We start from the raw sequence: 23,434 nt of genomic DNA on the forward strand, positions 1-23,434 counted from the left end.
TTATTTAATCCCCCGCCCGACGTGCTTCTCTAGTCAGGCTTGAAGTCACGGGGGCAGCGGCCTCCTTGCTTCAAGTCACGGTAACTACGCCCCCTTCCCTTGTGATTGACAGCACTTATGTCAATAATAGAAGCGCGCCGGACAGGGGATAAAGGAACGTTTTTACAGCTTTTGCTTCATCTGCCTGCAGGAAGAAAATGATCGTTACAAACATGCTGCTGGCTACTCTAAGGTACTGCTGCCGGCTTGGGATGTTTGTTGGAGGTGACAGGTTCCCTTTAACTCTATCAATAATTTTTTTTAAACTTTTTGCACAGATAGGTTTTCAAACAAAGTAAATGGCCAATAACTATCATCGTTACCATCGTTATCAAAATGTGAGTAAAATATTCTTAACAAGAACATATATAACCTACAAAAATACCAAATTAAAACTTCAAAATTTTATTAAAATATATTAAATAATCATATTGATAATGGTGGAAAAGCATCCATAACAGCAATGGCAGAAACTGAATTGTACAACATGAAAATACCACTATGTCAGGAAACAAACTACATCTAAATCCTTATGTCCCACAATGGACATCTTTAAAAGGATTTTCTCAAAATAGAAACGGTTAGGGAAAGGCCCGTAAGCCTGAATCTCCTAGTGAAAAGTTCATACTTAAAGTACCTGCTCCACGGCGCTCCAGTCCTATGTGCTGGTTCCCATTCCTCCATTTTCCAGTCCATGGCTTATTCTCTTTCAGCCAGATGATGCACCCCTGCAGCCAATGACTGGCTTCACTGATGATGTATGGCTTATAAAGTGAAGAGAGAAGGAAAGTGAAGAGGAGCTAAATCCAAGAACTGCCTACCAGCTGCCTATCTGCTCTGCTTTGTCAGGAGATGTGTAAAAAAAAAAAAAAAATGTAATGCATTTCTTATGCAAGAGAATCAATTCCTACTATTCTAGAAAAATTCAAGATGGAATCAAATGTAATGAGAACACACATTTACTGCACATAAGTTTTCCTGGGCAATTGAGATTTCATTGTTGCCTAGAGGCACAGTATTTAAAGTTACACAGAAATTTTTATAATGCCATATTGTATGTTTTTCACAAGCCTATAAGCTTTTTACGAAGCAAAAGGGAAACTTTTTTTTTTTTTTGGAGAGAACTAAAGCTAGAGTTAGGAGATTCCCTATACTGTAATGTCATCATGTTTTCTGCTAGACATGTTGGTATATATATGACAGATTATCCTGCTAACCTGTCATATGTCTGTACATTTGACTTCCATCCAGTGTTTGCATAGTATATAACCCTCAAAGTAGAGTGGGGGTTGATGTAATATGAGTGTACATGAATGATCAGTCAAAGAATGTAGTAACATAGACATGGAAACCTGGACTATATATTAAAGACTGTACTAAGGATGTACACATCACAGGATACTACACTACCAATTGTGACAAATTTGAAACCACCTTCAGAAGAAATGTAAATACCAGATTGACACTGTAACCCTCTTGAAGCTACAACTTTTGAAGATGTCTTGTGGTATCTGACGCCCTATGCACACCAATGAGCCTTTGGCAATTATGGCCTTTTTGCAGGTGGTGGTAAAAACTAATGTACACCAGGAATATTCAAGACCTGCTCTTCTGGAGATGTTGTGACCCAGCTGTCTACCCATCACAATTTGGCCCTTGTCAAAGTTGCTCAAATCCTTAAGGGGACATATCTATCAGAAAGGGTCATTTTTAAGTTAATATTTAAACTTTTTTTTAGAATTTGTAGTTGTGTTTTACATTTTGTCAGTACTTCGCCATTATGTTCTTCGGTAGCACTTACCGTATTTTTCGCCGTATAAGACGCACCGGGCTATAAGACGCACCTAGGTTTTTGAGGAGGAAAATAAGAAAAATAATATTTTGAACCAAAAGGTGTGCTTTTGGTGGGTTTTGAACTAATTGTGGTCTGTGGATGGCACTGTTATGGGGGATCTGTGGGTGACGCACTGTTATGGGGGATCTGTGGGTGACGCACTCTTATGGGGGATCTGTGGGTGACACTTATGGGGGATCTGTGGGTGACACTTATGGGGGATCTGTGGGTGACACTTATGGGGGATCTGTGGGTGACACTTATGGGGGATCTGTGGGTGACACTTATGGGGGATCTGTGGGTGGCTCTTATTGGGGTCTCTGTGTATGACAGTTATGGGGGGGATCTGTGGATGACACATATATAGCATCTTATGCTATGTGTCATCCACAGATCCCCTCCATAAGTGTCCCTGTAGTGAATGACCCTTAATACAGGGCTGGGGGCCGGCATCTGGCTTTATAATGACAGCGGGGCCCGTGCAGTGACTGTATTCTACTACACGGTCCCCGCTCACTGTATAATCGTATGTCTAATAGTAAATAGTTATGTGCATAATCGCATAATGAGCGGAGTACTTACAACTACAAGCGCTCGCCGAGAGGAGGGAGAAGGCAGGAGGCAGGCCGGGAGGACAGGCGCTGGCAGCGTGAGTCATACGTCATGCTCCCACGCCGCCTGCTTCATTCATAAAGTGGGCGGCGCAGGCGCGTGACGTATGACTCACACACTGCCAGCGCCCGTCCTCCCAGCCTGCCTCCTCCCTCCTCTCGGCGAGCGTTTGTAGTTGTAAGTACTCCGCTCATTATGCGATTATGTACATAACTATTTACTATTAGACATACGATTATACAGTGAGAGGGGCCCGTGTAGTAGAATAGTCACTGCACGGGCCCCGCTGTCATTATAAAAGCAGACGCCGGCCCCCAGCCCCTCCTCCCTCACAGCTGATACACCCGCCGCGCGGCATCGCGGCGGGTGTATCATTGAGAATCGCAAAATAATTTGCGCCAAAAATTCGCACGAAAATTCGCAAATCGCAAAATAAGCTGCATTCGCCGTATAAGACGCACTGCTATTTTCCCCCCACTTTTATATATAGATAGGTATCCTATTGTCAGTTTTCTTCTGCTGTGAGGGGAATGAAGGGTAATCCTTAGTATTATAATAGGTGTAGAATTGAAATTACAATATGACAGCTCTATTATTCTATTGATTGGCATTGAAAGGTAGATTATGTAAATTGTGGTGAAGGTAATCTTCTAACCGGTGACTGTATTTTTGAGTTATTCACCCCCTTCAGCTGTGGCATGTGGCTAACACTCTGACTCTCCAACTGACCCAGTGTCTTATGTGTGAACAGAAAGTCAGTTTCTCTATTTACTCCTATAGGAGCCTCGGAGTCAGTCCCATGGGACACAGCTGCAGCTGATGCAGTCATTGGTAAGAAGATTACCATCATGATGCAGTCATTGGTAAGAAGATTACCTTCACTACTATTTACATAGAGTACCTTTCCAACCAGCAAGAGAAAATATATTTTTGTGGTTGTGCATCTTCAGTTATGCAGTAAAATAAGTATAAACTGAGACTACAATTTCATATAATGAAACAAATATTTTATGTATTCAAGCATTTATGTTTCAGTATGTTAAATCAAAAATGTGAACTTCCCCATTCCATGTGAAACCCAGCAGACAACCTTGACCAAATGCATTAAGCTAAACACTCCCATTGCTTGAAGGAGATTACTTTCCTTTGATAAATCTTCTGCAGATTTGACTGTGTTTTTACAGCCAGGATTTTCTTCTCTTAATTCCTTTTTAAGTAATAGCTTGGAACTTTTGAGTGAACCTTGTATTTGTTCCACAGATATACTCCAGAGTTCTGGGAGAAGGTCTAACTTAACACCTGAGATCCTTGATTAATGTTTGTGGACCTGCTGAAAAGCATCTTTATGGAGGCCATAAATGATGTCCTCAGTATTTCCAGACTCCTCAACAAGACAAGAAACACTAGATGTAGTGAAGAGCTGTTCTGCCATAATGAATTACTTCAGTGGTCTGACTCATTTGTAGTATAACATGTGGAAATATTTTATACTCTCACATTACCAATTTAGGCATAGTATATAGGTGGCTATGTTAATGATAGTAAGCTACAACAAGTAGAAAAGTCTGGGTCCTCCACATGGTAATAACTCTCATGTTATGGTGTTGGTGGCATACAGAAACATTCCAGAGATAACTATAGATGGAACATAAGCTTATATCATGTAAATATGCAGAAGGGTATTAACAGCAGCTAATCCATGATGCAGATGGAAAAGCAGAAGACAGAGGAACATTAGTAAACCCAGCTCTATAGTGTGGAAAAATTTAGTAGTTTCCTTGACATTTTTTGCCGTTTAATATTAAAACTTCACAAGTTTTGCATAATCTTAAATTAGGATACATGGAGAAAATACAGGGTGATTCAAAAAGAATGATGCAAACTTATAGCCTTGCTTTTCATAACAGAGAACAGACCAATTTATTAACACGAAATGGTTACCTTTTTGACCTCATGGACTATTAAATGCCTTGCTCTTGGCATGATCTTTGTTGGTTAACTGCTCCTTGGAAGGGTATTAATTAGACATGGCCTTGCGGTTCGCCCGGCGGTCGTTTCGTGGCGAACTTTGCTCGTTCGCGATTCGCCGGACATGCGAACATATGGCGATGTCCGCCGGCGCCATATTCTTTTGCATTGCACCGAACTTTGACCCATGACACATCCATCAGGTGGGACAGGATAGCCAATTGAGAGATGTTTCAGCATATGGACACACCCCCAACCCCATAATAGAACCCGATCTGGCATCCATTTTACATTAGGTGTAGGGAGAGGTTGCATTTTGGAGCAGGGACAGGCTGTTAGGAACTTAGGGACACCAAACGCTAGCTAATAGGGCCACAAAAGTCCTTTTAAGGACTGGTAACGTTGTGCTATCGATCGGTGTGATACACAGAGGGGTGTGATATACTTATAATATACTTTCTAACATAGAAAGTATATTATAGTGCACTTGTATGCTTCCAGAAAATACTGATTGAGGGCTGCAATCTATCAGCTTCCACAAAATAGTGATTGCGGTTTTCCATATACCTGCGTCCACAAAATTACTGCTTGAGGGTGATATACCTGCTTCAACTAACAACTGATTTAGGCCTGCCATATATTAGCTTCCACAAAATAGTCATTGAAGTTTTCCATATACCTGCGTCCACATAATTACTTCTTGTGGGTGATATACCTGCTTCAACTAACAACTGGTTGAGGCCTGCCATATATCAGCTTCCACAAAATAATGATTGAGGTTTTCCATACACCTTTGTCCACAAAATTACTGTTTGAGGGTGATATACCTGCTTCAGCTAGCAACTGATTGAGGCCTGCGATATACCTGCTTCAACAAATACTGCTCTTCTCTAGGGACTTTGGCATTGGATAATTTTGAAAATGACAGGCAGAGGAAGAGGCAGGCCGTTCCGCAGGGGTGGAAGGGGTTGGGCAGGTCCACCAGACTGGAGCCTAAGTGGGAAGTTGGAGAAGGTGCGTGCGATTACGTCAAAGGACGCACCAGAGTTGGTTGAGTGGCTCACTCAACCTTCTGCTTCTGCACCCTCCTCACTCTTTGCTGTGTGCTCCCCCAAAGACACCACCACCACCACTATAGCCCCTCTACTCGAGTCAGAGGAATTATTTTCCCATTCATTCCCAGACCTTACCGATGCGCAGCCATTCTTGGCATTGGATGAGGAAGAGGAGGTAGCAACGGCCGTCACCCAGCGGTCTGACGACAGTACCCAGATCAGCCCAAGGAGGGTGGTCTCTGCTGTTGCTGCCTACTCCGAGATCTCTAATGTCAGTGATGGTGAAGGTGACTATGATGACGTGTCGATGGACGTCACGTGTGTGCCCACAAGAGAGGAAGTGAAGGGGGGTTCAGAGGGAGAAACAAAGCAGCAGAGAGGGAGGAGAAGGAGGCAGAACTTTTAGTGCACAGGAGGCAAAAAGCAGACTGCAAATGTATCTGGAGCGAGCCATCCACCATGCACAGACACATCTTGCGTTCCCAGGACGCTGGCACATGGCTCCGCAGTGTGGGCTTTTTTTAACGTGTCAATGTGTTGCCATCTGCAGCCTGTGCTGTCAACGCATAAGTCGCGGTAAGCCCAACACTCAACTAGGGACAACCACCTTAAGAAGGCACCTGGCCTCCCATCACCGAGCCCAGTTGGAGCAACGCTGTCAGAACCCACAAAGCCACACTCCCGGCACTCCGCGTCCTTCCTCTTCTCCTTCTCCTCTCTCCTTCCATTTTTCCTCCACTCCACCTTCTACTGTGCCGTCATCGCGTTCATCTGGCACAAGGCAGGCTTCCATGGCCCAAATGTTCGAGCGTAAAATAATGATGACACCGGATAATCCTCTTGCCTGACCGCTGGCTTGTCAGAACGGCTGACCGCTGGCTACTGCAATATAAATTGGTGGACTCGGAGGGCTTTAGAAAATTTGTGGCCATTTGCACACCGCAATGGAAGGTTCCTGGAAGGAAATATTTCTCCCAGAAGGGCATCCCTGAGCAATATGGCCACATTCAGTGTCAAGTTAATATATCTCTGGCACACAGAGTCAGTGCTAAGATACATCCGACCACAAACACGTGGTCTAGAAAACACGGGCAGGGAAGGTACATCACTTTTACTGCGCACTGGGTCAACCTTCTGATGGCCATCAAGCATGTAACCCGTGGCACCCATGTAGATTTGGTGTTACCGCCACGGATTGCACACAGGCCTGCCTCTTCCTCTCCTCCTCAGCTGACTCCTCCTTTTCCACTGCTATCGCCTCTTCCGCTGCACCCCCCAAGCTCCCCAGAACCTATTCGACGTGCCAGGTCAGACGTTGTCATACTGTGCTGTGGCTGTTGTGCCTGGAAGCCAAGAGCCACACCGGTCATGCACTGCTTTCAGCTCTGTGGTCACAGGCCGATCAGTGGCTAACCCCGCTCAATTTGACAGTTGGTAAAGTGGTGTGCGACAACAGTGCCAATCTGCTGAGTCATGAACTTAGAACTTAGTCATGCATTGCCAAATACCCCGGATGTCTTGCAGCAGGCCAGGAAAATCTCTGGCCATTTTAGAAGATCTTACACGGCCATGGCTCAGCGGCGACATAACTTGCCCGTCAGACGTCTGATTTGTGACTGCCCGATGCGCTGGAACTACACTTCGTATATGCTTGATAGGCTGTTCCAGCAGAAACGTGCCGTTAACGACTACCTGTACGAACTCTGCGGCAGGACAGGTTCTGGGGAGCTTGGTTTCTTTTCACAGCGCCAGTGGCTGCTTATGCGCGACGCATGCAGACTTATGTGGCCATTTGATGAGATCACCAAACTGGTCAGTCACAGCCAGGGTGCCATCAGTGACATCGTACCTTATGCCTTATTTCTGCATTGTGTTGTGTCATTGATCAAGCCATCGAGGAGCAGGAGCTGGAAGATGAGGAAGTCGCAATGCTGAATGAATTCCCAGGGGGAGCTACTCCATCTGAGACAAGTCAGCAGGAGTCTGAAGAGGAGTCAGGGGAGGATGGTGGCTGGGGGGAGGAGGAGGAGCAAGAAGAGCAGGCTTTAAACTTTTCGGGGATCCCTGGTGTTGTCCATGACTGGAGGGAGGAGACCAAAGACGACATTCTCCTGGGCGATGAGCATCCAATTTAGTGCAAATGGGGGCCTTCATGCTTCAGTATTTGAAGAGGGACCCCCGCATAAAAATCATAAAGGGCAAGGAACTGTACTGGGTGGCAACGTACTTAGACCCCGGTACGAACACAAAATGGTGGACATGTTACCAGCATCACAGAGGGCTGTCAGAATGCAGCATTTCCAGGCCTTGCTGTGAGAGATGCTGCATTCTGCTGTTGCGGGAACTGGCAGAGGAATTTCCACCCATAGCAAAAGAGGTGCGGGTACTAATCCTACCGTGCATGCAAAAAGAGGGCAGTTTGAAGATGTGTTGGTCACTTCGGATATGAGATCATTCTTGCAGCCAACCCATCGACAGCCACTCTCCAGATCCAGCCTCAGAGAACGAATAGACCGACAGGTGTCTGACTACATCGGGTAAACGGCCAATGTGAAAGCTCTGAGAAGTGAGGAACCTCTTGACTACTGGGTGTGCAAGCTTGATCTGTGGCCACAGCTGGCACAATTTTCCATGGAACATTTGGCTTGCCCCTCGTCGAGTGTCCTGTCCGAAAATGGAAGTTCAGTGCAGCAGGGGGATCTTGACCGATAAGCGCACTCTCCTAGCTCACGACAGTGTGGACTACCTCACAATTTTAAAAATGAATGAGGCATGGATCTCGGAAGAATTCAACACCTGTGACGACCACGTGTAATTGAATTTCTTCATGCCATCCCACACATATCCGCCATTACCCAGAACAAAGAATGGTCCTTGCCTTATGTACAGTGGATATAAAAAGTCTACACACCCCTGTTAAAATGTCAGGTTTCTGTGATGTAAAAAAATGAGACAAAGATAAATCATTTCAGAACTTTTTCGATCTTTAATGTGACTTATAAACTGTACCACTCAATTGAAAAACAAACTGAAATCTTTTAGGTGGAGGGAAGAAAACAAAAAAATAATGTGGTTGCATAAGTGTGCACACCCCTTATAACTGGGGATGTAGCGGTGTTCACAATTAAGCAATCACATTCAAAATCATGTTAAATAGGAGTCAGCATACAGCTGCCATTACTTAAAGTGCCTCTGATTAACCCCAAATAAAGTTCAGCTGCTCTAGTTGGTCTTTCCTGAAATATTTTTCAGTTGCATCCCACAGCAAAAGCCATGGTCCGAAGAGAGCTTTAAAAGCATCAGAGGAATCTCATTGTTAAAAGGTATCAGTCAGGAGAAGGGTACAAAAGAATTTCCAAGGCATTAGATATACCATGGAACACAGTGAAGACAGTCATCATCAAGTGGAGAAAATATGGCACAACAGTGACATTACCAAGAACTGGATTTCCCTCCAAAATTGATGAAAAAATTAGAAAAAAAAACTAGTCTGGGAGGCTACCAAGAGGCCTACAGCAACATTAAAGGAGCTGCAGAAATATCTGGCAAGTACTGGCTGTGTGGTACATGTGACAACAATCTCCCGTATTCTTCATATGTCTGGGCTATGGGGTAGAGTGGCAAGACGAAAGCCTTTTCTTACAAAGAAAAACATCCAAGCCAGGCTACATTTTGCAAAACCACATCTGAAATCTCCCAAAAGCATGTGGGAAAAGGTGTTATGGTCTTATGAAACCAAGGTTAAATTTTTTGGCCACAATTCCAAAAGATATGTTTGGCGCAAAAACAACACTGCACATCACTAAAATAACACCAAACACACAGTGAAGCATGGTGGTGGCAGCATCATGCGTTGGGGCTGTTTTTCTTCAGCTGAAACTGGGGCCTTAGTTAAGCTAGAGGGAATTATGAACAGTTCCAAATACCAGTCAATATTGGCACAAAACCTTCAGGCTTCTGCTAAAAAGCTGAACATGAAGAGGAACTTCATCTTTCAGCATGACAACGACCCAAAGCATACATCCAAATTAACAAAGGAATGGCTTCACCAGAAGAAGATTAAAGTTTTGGAATGGCCCAGTCAGAGCCCAGACCTGAATCCGATTGAAAGTCTGTAGGGTGATCTGAAGAGAGCTGTGCACAGGAGATGCCCTCGCAATCTGACAGATTTGGAGTGTTTTTACAAAGAAGAGTGGGCAAATCTTGCCAAGTCAAAATGTGCCATGCTGATAGACACATACCCAAAAAGACTGAGTGCTGTAATAAAATCAAAAGGTGCTTTAACAAAGTATTAGTTTAAGGGTGTGCACACTTATGCAACCATATTATTTTATTTTAATATTTTTTCTTCCCTTTACCTAAAAGATTTCAGTTTGTTTTTCAATTGAGTTGTACAGTTTATAAGTCACACTAAAGGTGGAAAAAGTTCTAAAATTATTTATCTTTGTTTAATTTTTTTACATCACAGAAACCTGACATTTTAACAGGGGTGTGTAGACTTTTTATATCCACTGTATATACAGCAGCATAAAAGGCATTTTATGTCAGGTGAATGCCAAATTTTTGGGGCCTATACTAGCCGACAGTTACATTTTTATCCTGTGACCGCCTAATTTACCTCCAGCTACAGAACTCAAAGTTCTTTGCTGTCAGGTGAATGCCTATTGGCAAATTTTTGGGGCCTATACTGGCCGAAAGTTACATTTCTATCCTGTGACCGCCTAATGTACCTCCAGCCACAGAATCCAAAGTTCTTTGCTGTCAGGTGAAAGCCTATTAGTGATGAGCGGCAGGGCCTATATTTGAATTTGCGATATTTCACAAATATTTTGTAGAATATTCGTCATATAGTCACGAATTTTGAGAAATCGAGATTTTATTGAATGCCAAAAATTGGCTACGTAAAAATCGCGTAATGTGAATTTGTAACCCGAAATACAGGCGCGGGTTACTTTGGCTACATTTTTCAAGCTGCTAGAAGTTTCATGAGTTTCTCCTGACTGGAGAAAATGGTTGGCACGGCAGAACATTACAATAGCTTTATATGCAGATAGAGTCAAGTGCTCCAATATATTCGCAATTGCGCTAATCGGCAGTTATTAGAATATTTTTTCGCACTACGCGCAACTTCACATTTTAGCAGGTCTGACTACAAATTACTGATTGGTGCACTAAGTATTGTTGTGAAGTTGACATTGCTTCTTTCTCATTGGCCCACAAGCAAGAAGCATAGAGGAATCGTGTTCAGATGGAAAAAAATGCTGAATATTCAATATAACGAATATACACTCACCTAAAGAATTATTAGGAACACCTGTTCTATTTCTCATTAATGCGATTATCTAATCAACCAATCACATGGCAGTTGCTTCAATGCATGTAGGGTTGTGATCCTGGTCAAGACAATCTCCTGAACTCCAATGTCAGAATGGGAAAGAAAGGTGGGCTACAACAGCAGAAGACCCCACTGGGTACCACTCATCTCCACTACAAATAGGAAAAAGAGGCTACAATTTGCACGAGCTCACCAAAATTGGACTGTTGAAGACTGGAAAAATGTTGCCTGGTTTGATGAGTCTCGATTTCTGTTGAGACATTTAAATGGTAGAGTCTGAATTCGGCGTAAACAGAATGAGAACATGTATCCATCCTTGTTACCACTGTGCAGGCTGGTGGTGGTGGTGTAATGGTGTGGGGGATGTTTTCTGGGCACAGTTTAGGCCCCTTAGTGCCAATTGGCCATCGTTTAAATTCAACGGGCTACCTGAGCATTGTTTCTGACCATGTCCATCCCTTCATGACCATCATGTACCCATCCTCTGATGGCTACTTCCAGCAGGATAATGCACCATGCACAAAGCTCGAATCATATCAAATTGGTTTCTTGAACATGACAATGAGTTCACTGTACTAAAATGGCCCCCACAGTCACCAGATCTCAACCCAATAGAGCATCTTTGGGATGTGGTGGAACGGGAGCTTCGTGCCCTGGATGTGCATCCCTCAACTCTCCATCAACTGTAAGATGCTATCCTATCAATATGGGCCAACATTTCTAAAGAATGCTATCAGCACCTTGTTGAATCAATGCCACGTAGAATTAAGGCAGTTCTGAAGGCAAAAGGGGTCCAACACGGTATTAGTATGGTGTTCCTAATAATTCTTTAGGTGAGTGTATAGCACTATATTCTAAATATTCGCGATAAAAATGTGCTATTCGAATATTCGTGCTCAACAATAATGCCTATTGCCTAAATTTTGGGGCCTGTAGTGGCCGACAGTTACATTTTTATCCTGTGACCGGCTAATGTACCTCCAGTCACAGAATCCAAAGTTCTTTGTTGTCAGGTGAATGCCTATTGCCTAATTTTTGGGGCCTATACTGGCCGACAGTTACATTTTTTTTATCTCTAGCCACATAATCACACCCCTGTCTTATTCCTCTGCCTCTCATTATGATGGCGTATGAACCTGATTCACCATAAGGACCTTCTAATGTCACAGGGTCATGTGACTGTGCCCCCCACCCCGTACTGTGCCCCCTTATACCATGTATTGTGCTCTCTTACCAGACCCTGTGCAGTGCCCCTAGTCATTCCCTGTACTGTGCCCTCTTATACCCTTTTATCCGGTCACGGTATGGCGGTGTTATCCGGTCACTGTACAGAGGTGTTATCCAGTCAATGTATGACAGTGGTATCCAATAACTGGATGGCCATAACTGTATCCCTTTCCCTGCCCATGCCATCCTTTTTTAGACCTGGCATGAGCGGGAAAAATATGCAGATTGTGGTGTTAAGGACCTTTGCCCCACAATCTGTTTCATAAATACATAGACTTATTTCTATATAATAAATGACCACCTAATTGTATTATTATTCGGGGGTAGGGCTAAAAACTTTAGATTATATAGATTCTAGTGTATTATACTGTGCCCTGTATTTCCCAGTAGAAAATGATCCTTGGGAAACACAGTTCTCATCCCTGCCCACCAGGACCAGGTAGCGTTCTGTCAGTACATGGCAGCCTTCCCTGTCCGCCATGCTGCTCCGCTGTGTACTGGTGCTTATTCTGACACTAGGGCTGGGTTCACATTCAATTTTTGCCATCCATTTAATGCATACCAAAAATGTATGCGTTAACAGATGCCTCAGACTGATGCCGTACAGTGGCGTCCATTCACCATACAGTTCCATGGTAGAAACAAAATTACGTTAACGTATGCATTTTTTTAATGGACTATTTGTGTACTTCTAGTAAGCATTTGGTGGCTGCAAATATGACCTGAAGGTTTTTCAGGTTCGCCTGCAATTAAAGTGAATGGGGCCCAGAACGAACGCGCGGTTCGCGAACATTTGTTCGTCCATCACTAGTAATAATGGCCTTGAATTTCCTTCATTTGTACACAATGTGTCTGACTGTGTATTGGTGGAGTCCAAACTTTTTAGAGATGGTTTTGTAACCTTTTACAGCCTAATCTGTATCAACAACTCTTCTTTTGAGATCCTCATAAATTTAATTTGTTCGTGCCATGATGCACTTCCACAAACATGTTGTGAAGATCAGACTTTCATAGACCCTAATCTTTTAATAAAACAGATCCTGCTCATACCTTTCATCATCCTATTGAAAGCCACTAGCTATTTTCACCTTCAAACTATCTGCTAATCCTAAAAGTTCACAATATTTTTGCCACTCACAGACATGTGATGTTCGATCATTTTCCACAATCAAAATCTGATGAAGTTTTACATCAACTTCATGAAGTAATATAGAAAATGTCAGAAACAATCAAGCACAACTGTACATGTTTATGTCTGGACAGGGCTTCATAGAAACACATTTTTACAACTTGTCAGACATATCTTATAAGTGTGGTTTGTGTGAACCTGGTAGAGAGGATCCCTCCAATAATGAGAATATAGGATTTATTTTTCATACCTCTTGGTTTGAAGTTACAGAAACCACTGTTATCACTCTGAAGCTTTTATTACTCTCATTTTGGATAGGACAATGGCTGATAGATACTCAATCACTTCTTTAATGGGAACATGAAGTTATCCTCTGATTTTTGAGTATGACAATGGTCTTAGCAGGTAATTGTCATGGATCACACCTGACTTAATTCTCCATAATTGAGTGATGCTTACCGAAGACAGAGTTGGCTCTGCTGGTTCTCGCCAAGTCTCTCATCAATCTCTCCTGCATGCCACATTGAGTTTTTATGCTAACCGGCACTCTTTGATGACATTGGTCCTTGGGAATCTGGTCTCACAGTGCCATCTGATCATTCAACTTTGTTACTAGATTCAACTTCTTGCTGACTCATTTCCTGACTACACTAAACTTCTTTATATGGGAATCTAACCGGAAATTCCATAACTTCCTAGGAGGTTAGGAGTGAAGAAAGGGGAGACTGGTTAGACTCCACAGTACATTCTAGCCAGCTCTGAACTGATTGTGGCTTAGAGGATCCACCTTAACATTATTTCTGTGTTCTGTGGAAAACCCTTGACTATATACAGCATTGTGTTGATATGGCATCACAAGAATTTTTAGATCAGCAATAGTAATCTACTTTCTCATAGGACATTATACCATGCTCTACATCCATTTTACAAACGAGAATAAACCTGTTTATAACAGAAGATATTAAGTACTAGCCAAAAGAGCAGCAACATATAGCATCATGATTTCATCCCTTTAATAAAAATGCACAAAGACTACAAAGAAGATTAAATATCATGCCTAATAAAAAGGTATCTCTGGTTGCTTATTTCCACCATCTACCCCATCAGTGTCTTCAGTCTCTAGATGCTTTCTTGTTATATTTGACTTGCTTGGACCAAGATTTTGGCTTGCATTCAGTGGTCTATATTTTGGACGGAAAGTGATCTTCACGAACAAACGAATTGTCTATTTCTTTTACATTACAGCAACCTGTAGAAAAACAGACATCTAGTAAAAATGCATGTCATGGTACCTAAATTCCATATTCCAGAATATTCCAAATTTGGATAAAAAAAAAAAACTAAACTGAGGACATTAACATGTAATATGTTTTATTTCATAGTTTTTTTTACATGCTGATTTAGTAATGCAAAATAAAACCAAGAAAAGTGGTTTAATTATTTAAACGGAATCCTTACCCCAGTGCTATAGAGAAGAGTATCAGAATATTAACTTACGATAAACTATTTTTATGTTTCAAAGGTTATTTTTTGAAGTTTTGAAATAGTATATCATAAAATACAGCAAAATAAAAAGATAAATGAAAAGAAAAATGAGTGGATAACATTCCAGCAAGTGTACAGATATGGGTACATAGGAAAATATTGGGGTTATATAGTAATGTAAATCACTGGTCAGATGCACTAGATATAAATAATAACATAGCACTTCACATGAGTGAGTTATCTATAAGGTAATACAATAGCGAAAATCAGTAGAGTAGGAAGAGGACAACAAGGGCTCCCAGAACTTCTCGAAGGCAGCAAATGTATCTGTGCGGATGGCATTAACCCTTTCAGGCCCGGGCAATGTGTGTGCCTGGAGTCCAGGAGGGAACGTAGTATTACCCAGAATATATTCTAGCGGGGAGTTATCAGACTGTAAAGACGATTTAAACCTGAATGATTGCCAGAGGAGCAGCAAATAATGGGATAAGAGGGACCTTGTGCAGACAATAGGCGGTAAGGGGAGTCAGGACCAAGTCAGGGCCCTCAAGGTATACTGATTGCTCCAAAGATATCCACAGGGGATGGGCCTTTGATTCAAGGTGTGTCAGGAACAGTTGTGCCAATTGGGCCACTTTATAAAATGTAAGGAAGTCAGGAACTGAAAGGCTTCCCTGGGACTTGTGGCGACACATTGTTTGCCAAGATATTCGAGGACACTTATCAGCCCACACAAACTTCAGGACCTCTGCTTGCAAAACCTTCAGATCAGTACTGGGTACCGGAACAGGGAGGGTTCTAAATAGATAAATAAGTCTGGGGAGGACCACCATTCTAATAATGTGAATCCTGCCTATCCAGGAAACTGGGAGGGATCTCCAGTCCCAGAGGTCCTCTCTAATTTTGTGATAAAGAGGAGGATATTTAGTTTTATATACCATATCTAATCTACTGGGCAATGATATTCCCAGATATGGGATGTAGTTATGTTTGATCTGCAATGGGAACTTTTGCGATAGGAGAGATCTAATCTGGGGCGGGGTGTTACAAAGAAGGAGCTCCAATTTGGAATGATTGACAGAAAGCCCTGAGACCGCAGAGAAAGAGTCCAACACCTTCAATAGGGATGGGAATGACAGGACGGATTTAGTGATGGAGAGGAGGAGGTCGTCAGTGAAGAGATTTAACTTATGCTCAATGTTACCCACAGAAAGACCAGTAATATCAGGGTGAGATCTGATGTGAATAGCAAGGGGTTCCATTGCAAGAGCAAATAAAGCCGGGGACAAGGGGCAGCCCTGACGTGTACCCCTCTGGGTCTGAATGGGTGAAAAATTTGTCGCAGGGAGTTTCAAGTAAGCTTCAGGAGTGGAGTATAAAGATTGGATTGCCCTCAAAAAAGATCCCCTGATGCCCATAGCACCTAGAACTTGTGAAAGATAATCCCGAACCACGGTGTCGAAGGCTTTTTTAATATCAAGAGCTAGGACTGGTAGTGGGGTATGAGTCCAATTGGCCTCTTGAATTAAGTTCAAGATTTTTTTAGATGTTATCTGGCGCTTCCCTACCTGGTATAAAACCAACCTGATCTTTATGTACAAGTTCTGGCAACAACCGGTAAAGTCGGTGAGCCAAAATAGAGGGGAAGATTTTGTTATCTAAATTGAGGCGGGAGATTGGTCTGTAATTAGAGGGCACCAGGGGGTCTCTATTTGGTTTAGGTATTATAGTAATCTTAGCGGAGAGGAACTCCGGGGGGGGGGGGGGGCATAGCTCCTTGTAAAAGATGGTTGCAGTAATGGACAATATGTGTGATTAATAGCGGGGCAAATTTTTTATAATAAAGTGCTAACAGACCATCAGGTCTAGGGGCCTTACCCACCTTCATGGCACTGATGGTGTATTCCACCTTCTCATCGGTGACCACTCCATTAAGACTAGCTAGCGTGTCACGAGATACCTGAGGGAGTGGGATAGATGTTAAAAAGTTACCCTCCGCAGTACCAGGGTCCACCGAAGGCTTGGTATATAGCTTCTGATAGAACTCTTGGAAGGTATCATAAATGTAATCAGGATTAGAGGTAGTATGTCCAGATCGGGTACAGATTCGGAAAACCTGATTAATCTTCTGCCCAGCATTTTATATGGTTTGTTGGCATACTTATAATAGTAGGAGGCCGTCCATCTGAGAGCCTTTTCAGTGTTATGGGAAAGCAGCATATTCAGCTGCAGCTTAGTGTCCTTTACAGCTTTGAGAAGGTAGAGTGATGGACCAGTCTACACAGTTTAGATTTCAAAGCAATCTGAGTGGAATTCCGTTCCTTCTTAAGTCGAGACGCGACTCCTATAAGTTTCCCTCCATGAAAGCCTTATGAGTGAGCAATATTAACATAGGGGTCTACCTCTGGAGTGACATTCTCAGTAAAGAAGGTCTGCAGCTCAGCCTGGAGCTGATCATGCATAGTGGGGCGAGTTAAGAGAGACTCATTCAGTCTCCACGAAAATGTAGTGCCGCCCGGACTGGAGAAGGCAAGCTCTGCCAGAGCCATATCATGATCAGACCATGGCGACACAATGTGGCTGAAGAATAGCAAGTATGGCTAACAAGAGGCAGAGGCCAGGATCATATCGATACGAGTATATATAAATGGTGGGCCGGAGAATAGTAAGAATAACTCCTTTGGGGGCTATTATGTTCTTTCTATGTGTCAGCTAAGGATAGAGATTCAAAAACCTGGTGTACTTGGGCTGAGTGGGAAGATGGGCGAGGATGAGGGGGAGGGGAAGAGCGATCCAAAAGAGGATTGATAACAAAATTGAAGTCTCCACACCACAGAAGTCTATGGTATGTAAGGGATTAAATAAGCAGCTTCATATTACAAAAAAAGGAAATGGGGCATAGACATTGACTATAAATAAGATACCATCCCTATAGGTACCTACTAAAATCACATATCTACCATCAGGGTCAATAATAGACTGAGATATAGAGAATGGGAATGAGTTTCTAAGCATTGTAACCACACCATGGCTTTTAGAACAGTATGTGGAGGAAAAATATATGAGAATTGGGAGTGAAGTGCGACTCCTGGAGGCGGACGACTTCAGGCGCATGTTTCAAGTAAGTGGAAAAAGCCATTTTGCGCTTCTGCGGGGAGTCAAATCCCCTGACATTATGGGTTAGTATTTTACACATGATAGAATAATAAGGAAAGTTATATGGGTATGGAAGAGCGCCCGACGGTGCCACCTGCAGGGGTCCCCCTGCTACTACAAACCAAAAATGACCAGTGACTACCCAATATAGGGACAGAAAAAAAAACTGGTGAACAGTAAAACAAGAAGAAGTTAACAGAGTGCTTGAAAGTACATAACAACATATAATAGATGATTCTCAATGGTTATGCCTCAGGGGGCAGGCGAACGAGGTGTAGGGAAGCGGCATCTGGCACCTTGATCCAGACCCTGGCCGGTCGCTGTGGTCTCAGCGGTGCGGTAAGTGTTGGTGACTGCTCCATCGGTATCCCGGCATGTTGTAGAACCTCACAGCCTTCAGACGGTGATTGCACCGTATGGGTACGGGAGTTCAGTTGGAAGGAGAGGGCAAAAGGGAACCCCCATCTATAGCGTACCTGTGCCTTTTGTAAGGTTCGTGTTACCAGTCTCATCTCCCTGCATCTGCGGAGTGTAGATGGTGCCAGGTCAGCATATAGATGAACTAAGGAGGGGAGCCTGGGTAAGGTGGTCAAGTTCTAGGCTGCTGCCAGGATCTGGTCTCTCACCTCCAGATAGTGAAACTTAAGTACAACATCTCTCAGGAGCTCTGAAGCTCGAGGTTTTCCCAAGGCCCTATGAATGCTGTCCATTCGGAGCTGGCTTGTATCAGCTTGAGGAAGCAGGGCAGCAAACAAAGTAAGCAGGGTAGAAGATAGATCGGAGAAAGTCTGTGGGAGGCCCCTGACCCTCAAATTGCCTCTGTGTGACCTATTTTCTAGGTCTTCAATTTTCAGCTCAAGGGCAGCCAACTGGGCCACGTGGGAGTTGATGTCCTCCTGTCTGCACCAATGGCATCTGAGATATCATCTATCTGTGTCTCCAGGTCAGACACTCTGTTTACTAAGTCTTGGATTTGACAGGTAAATTCCGCCACGGCCTGCGAGAGTTCAGTATAGAACAGAGGCGATGTTCTTGTACAAATCTTCCTGACCATGGAACAACTGAGTCAGACAGGAAACCTGTCACGGCTTGGTGGTTGTTTGCCGTGACACTTTCGCCGCGCATGCTGGTTGTGTGTGGCAATGTGTTGTTGTATTGCATGCGTGTGCTCTTCCCCTTTAAGGCAGTCTTCCTTACTTTCTGGCGTGCACGGGGTTAAGGTGTGAGCAAGGTGGAGCTGAGTGTGCTCTCAGGTCTCTTCTTATTCTGTTGCTGTGAGACTGAGATCATTGTTATGTCTGCCTTTAAATGAGAAGGAGCTTGCTCCTTTCTTGGATACAATCTGAGGGCCATCCTAGTTCTACATCAATGTCATCTGCAATGTCATCCCTTTGTCTCCTCCTTGTCCTTTCCCTACCTTATCTGTTGTTATGTTTAGTGTGGGTTTAATTTGGAAATTTGTTGTGATGTCTAGTTGTGGTTACATGTGTGGTCTGTTGTTTGTTGTCCAACATGTATGTTAGACATTCCCTTGTTTGTCTCTACCTCCACTGTTCTCCTTGAGCTTTTCCCTTGCAGGGTGGTCACAACCCCTGGATACAAGCAGTATATAATGCAATGGAAAAATGAATCAAGCCAACAAAGGAGGCAATATGAACAATCACAATACATTAGTAAGTGCCTTGTATTAACTTTATCTACATGATAAATGCCATTTGCTGTAATGAGACATCCCCTTGAAGTGGAATTATGCCCCACGTTTCTCACAGGCTGATAAAGATCTGACTTCATTGTATTATTCTACCATTTTCTGGATGGCCCAGATAGACACTGTAAAATGATAACTCTTCCACAGGTCCTCTATTATTTTCGTACCCTTCCAACCCCAGTTTCTTCCACTGAAATAAATAGGATTGTGCCATAAACTACTTTTCACTCTAAACTGTATTTTCATCAATTACACTAGCTCCTATTTTGACTGATATTTTTTTTTGTTAATTTACCTCATTTGCAGTTTTCTCTTATCCACCAGGCTTGAATCCTACTTCCTGGTTTGGCAAGTGCCTGCTGTCCCATCATCCCTTAGGCCAGTGAGATGTGTTCAGATCACAGAATACTAAAACGCCTCTTGTTCCTACCAATGACTCTTCCTACTTCCTATAGTACAAGGCCCCAATGTATGACATAATCAAACCTGCCGTTTTTTTCCATTTATTTAGGTTGATAGGAGCCCTAGAATAAATATGGCTACTATGTACTTTTATAAGCAATTTCCAAATCTGAATAAATATTATGTAGCTCCAGATCTCCACTATTTGATGACTGTACAAGGTTCTGCAGCTCCAACCCAATGGGTTGACCTTGAATCACATCTAGTTACCCTAGCCTCATCTTAGGCTACTTTCACACTAGCGTTCGATCGGATCCGTTCTGAACGGATCCGATCATAATAATGCAGACGGAGGCTCCGTTCAGAACGGATCCGTCTGCATTATTTTGGCATATAAAAGCTATGTGTGAAAATAGCCTCGGACGGATCCGTCCAGACTTTCAATGTAAAGTCAATGGGGGACGGATCCGCTTGAAGATTGAGCCATATTGTGGCATCTTCAAACGGATCCGTCCCCATTGACTTACATTGTAAGTCTGGACGGATCCGCACGCCTCCGCACGGCCAGGCGGACACCCGAACGCTGCAAGCAGCGTTCAGCTGTCCGCCTGTCCGTGCGGAGGCGAGCGGAGCGGAGGCTGAACGCCGCCAGACTGATGCAGTCTGAGCGGATCCGCATCCATTCAGACTGCATCAGGGCTGGACGGAAGCGTTCGGGTCCGCTCGTGAGCCCCTTCAAACGGAGCTCACGAGCGGACAGCCGAACGCTAGTGTGAAAGTAGCCTTAGGCCCTTATATTTTCCCTCAGATCTTCCTGCAGCCCAGTACAACTATTCTGCTAAAATTACCAACTTTATGTTACAGTTGTGTTCCAGATTTTGCTTTCAGGACCATTTACAAAGTCTAATATCTTTAATAAACACTATGAGGCACATTTATTAAGACCGGCATTTTAGACAGCTTCCTAGCTGTCTTACATTTAGACCTTTTTCTATGCATGAAACAGGCGTAGAAAAAGGTAAATCAGATGGGCCTACCAGTCCATCCCTTTCCCCGCCAACGTCACGCCCAGTTCTTTAGACCTGGTGTAAGCAGGGAGAAGTCACAGATTGCGTCTAATATAGGCATATTTCCGCTTAATAAATTACCCCCTATATTATCAAACCACTTATTCACACCTTGCTTATAACCTAAACAATTTCAGTGGCGGAAACATACTAAGCTAAAGGTTCTGAATGGCTTCCTCTTACTGAAAAAAAAGGTAAAATCTTCACAAAATGGCCCAAGGTCCACACCCATATTGTTATAGCACTCATTTTGTGTACTGTATATAAGAATGACTCTATGTGTGTCACTATAATGCCCTGCTATCTGAGGACTGGTCCTTGAAATGCAGTATCTTGGAGGAAATTCCAATAAAGTGTTTTTTCTGCTGGAAGTGGCTGCATTAGTACTGTAGAATCTTGCTACTACTCTTGCATAAATTATTATCATGAAAGGAGAGAATTTTGGCATCCAAAAAAGGCAACCAACCTCCATTTCTAGACAATATCAAAACAATCTTTGTCCATCACAGAGATCACAATTAAAAATATAAAAAAAAACCATACAGAATACGGATTTCATTTCTATGTCACGAATTCCCTTCCCCTCACTGGTATTTCAGCGCTATATTTAGATAAGTATAGCAGGCAGTCCTCCCCAGTAAATATCAAAATGAATATAGAAAAAATGTGTACATGCAAAATAAAAAGTTATAATAATTCAACCAGGTAATCAGAATTGTGCATAGTACAATAGTGAAAGAAGCTTCTATAATAAAATGATACAATAAAATACAAAACCACAATTAGTACCAAAAGCTATATAGAAATATGTACAATGATCACATTGGCAAATGAATGAATCCACAAGGAATACCCACTATGTGCATAAAGGATATACTACTACTAGAAGAGGAAGGGGGTCTGAAGAAGCTACCATCCTCAGCATAGAGCTCTTTTTTTCCATTTGGTAATGTACAGGTGAAACTCGAAAAATTTGAATATTGTGCAAAAGTCCATTTATTTCAGTAATGCAAATTAAAAGGAATAGCATTAATGCAGCTTAAAATTAGAATTTTGTGAAAAGGTTCAATATTCTAGGCTCACACTCTAGTCAGCTAATTAATCCATATCCCCTGAGCAAAGGGTACCTATAAATTGAGACTTTGGTGTTTCATAAGCTGTAAGCCATAATCATCCAAATTATAACAAATAAAGGCTTGAAATATCTCGCTTTACATGTAATGAGTCTATCCCATATGTTAGTTTCACCTTATAAGTCGCATTACTGAAATAAATGAACTTTGCACGATATTCTAATTTTTCGAGTTTCACCTGTAATACTCTACCTCTATTACATCCTTTTTTTTTTGATATAGTGAGTATTTTTTGTGAATTCATTCATTTGTAGGATTTAATCATTGAGCATAGGTCTATATTGCTACTAGCACTAGTTGCTGTTCTGTCCATACTATATCACAGATATAAACCTGCTTTCAGTTTTGTATTTACTGCACACAATTGTGCTCTATATCTATCCTCTATCTATCTTTTTATCTTTAAGGTCTTTTTTAATATTGTTTTGATTAGTGTTGACCGAATCGAAGTTAATGAAGTGGACTTCGATCCGAATTTCAGGATAAATTTGATTCTCTGCAAAGACAAATTTCCTCATGAATCAATTTAACCAGAAATAATATAAAAAAATAAAAATTAAAAAAATAAATCATACTTGCCTGATCCATTTGCTCGCGACAGACCGGCAGCTGCCTCCCTGCTTGAAGATCTCGCCGGCCAGCGTGATGACGTCATCATGGGCAGCACGAGATTTCGCACCAGATCTTCAAGCAAGGTGGCAGTGGCAGGCCCATAGCAAGCAAATGGATCAGGTAAATATAATTTTTTTTTATTGTACACTATGTATATCAGTATGTATTTATATCAGATGCCCCGATCATGTATGAACGCAGAAGCTGAGGGGTGCAATGACGAGGAGTGGCGCAATCGCCACTCCCTGTCATTGCACCCACTGCTTACAAAGAAATGTACTTTGTAACGAAGTAATTCATCACAAAGCAAATATTTTTTTTTTACATTTGGCAAAGCAGCCGAATCAAACTTTTGAATAATTCGCTCATCTCTAATTTTGATGTCATCCAGAAGTGGAAAATGAACCCCCTCTTTTAGATGTTCACTTTCCTTTATTGATCACTGCTAAGCCAAAGTAGCTAAACCTTTGGCAGATGTGCATTTAAAAAGTTGCAGAATTCAACTCCTATAGTACATTCCTTAGGCTGGGTTTACATGTTCAGTTTTTCCAATGCAGTTCTTAGAGCTAAAACCAGAAGTGGATTCAAAAAAGAGGTCAGGTAGTATCTGCCCTTTATACTTACTCTCCCTTTATGATGTACACCTGGCTTTGGCTAAAATGTAAACACAGT

At 42.5% G+C, this 23,434-nt stretch overlaps 1 protein-coding gene across 1 annotated transcript in view; it reads right to left on the minus strand.

Annotated features, from left to right (window-relative positions):
• Positions 1-14,196: 14,196 nt before the first annotated feature.
• Positions 14,197-23,434, minus strand: part of HAO1 (hydroxyacid oxidase 1) — a 41,535-nt gene continuing 32,297 nt past the window's right edge. The window contains exon 8 of the mRNA XM_044291413.1: positions 14,197-14,448. Coding sequence (XP_044147348.1) covers positions 14,381-14,448 — 68 coding nt within the window. The 3' untranslated portion in view covers positions 14,197-14,380. The remainder of the gene's footprint in view (positions 14,449-23,434) is intronic.

This window comes from Bufo gargarizans, chromosome 4 (assembly GCF_014858855.1).
Source record: "Bufo gargarizans isolate SCDJY-AF-19 chromosome 4, ASM1485885v1, whole genome shotgun sequence".
Taxonomy (NCBI): domain Eukaryota; kingdom Metazoa; phylum Chordata; class Amphibia; order Anura; family Bufonidae; genus Bufo; species Bufo gargarizans.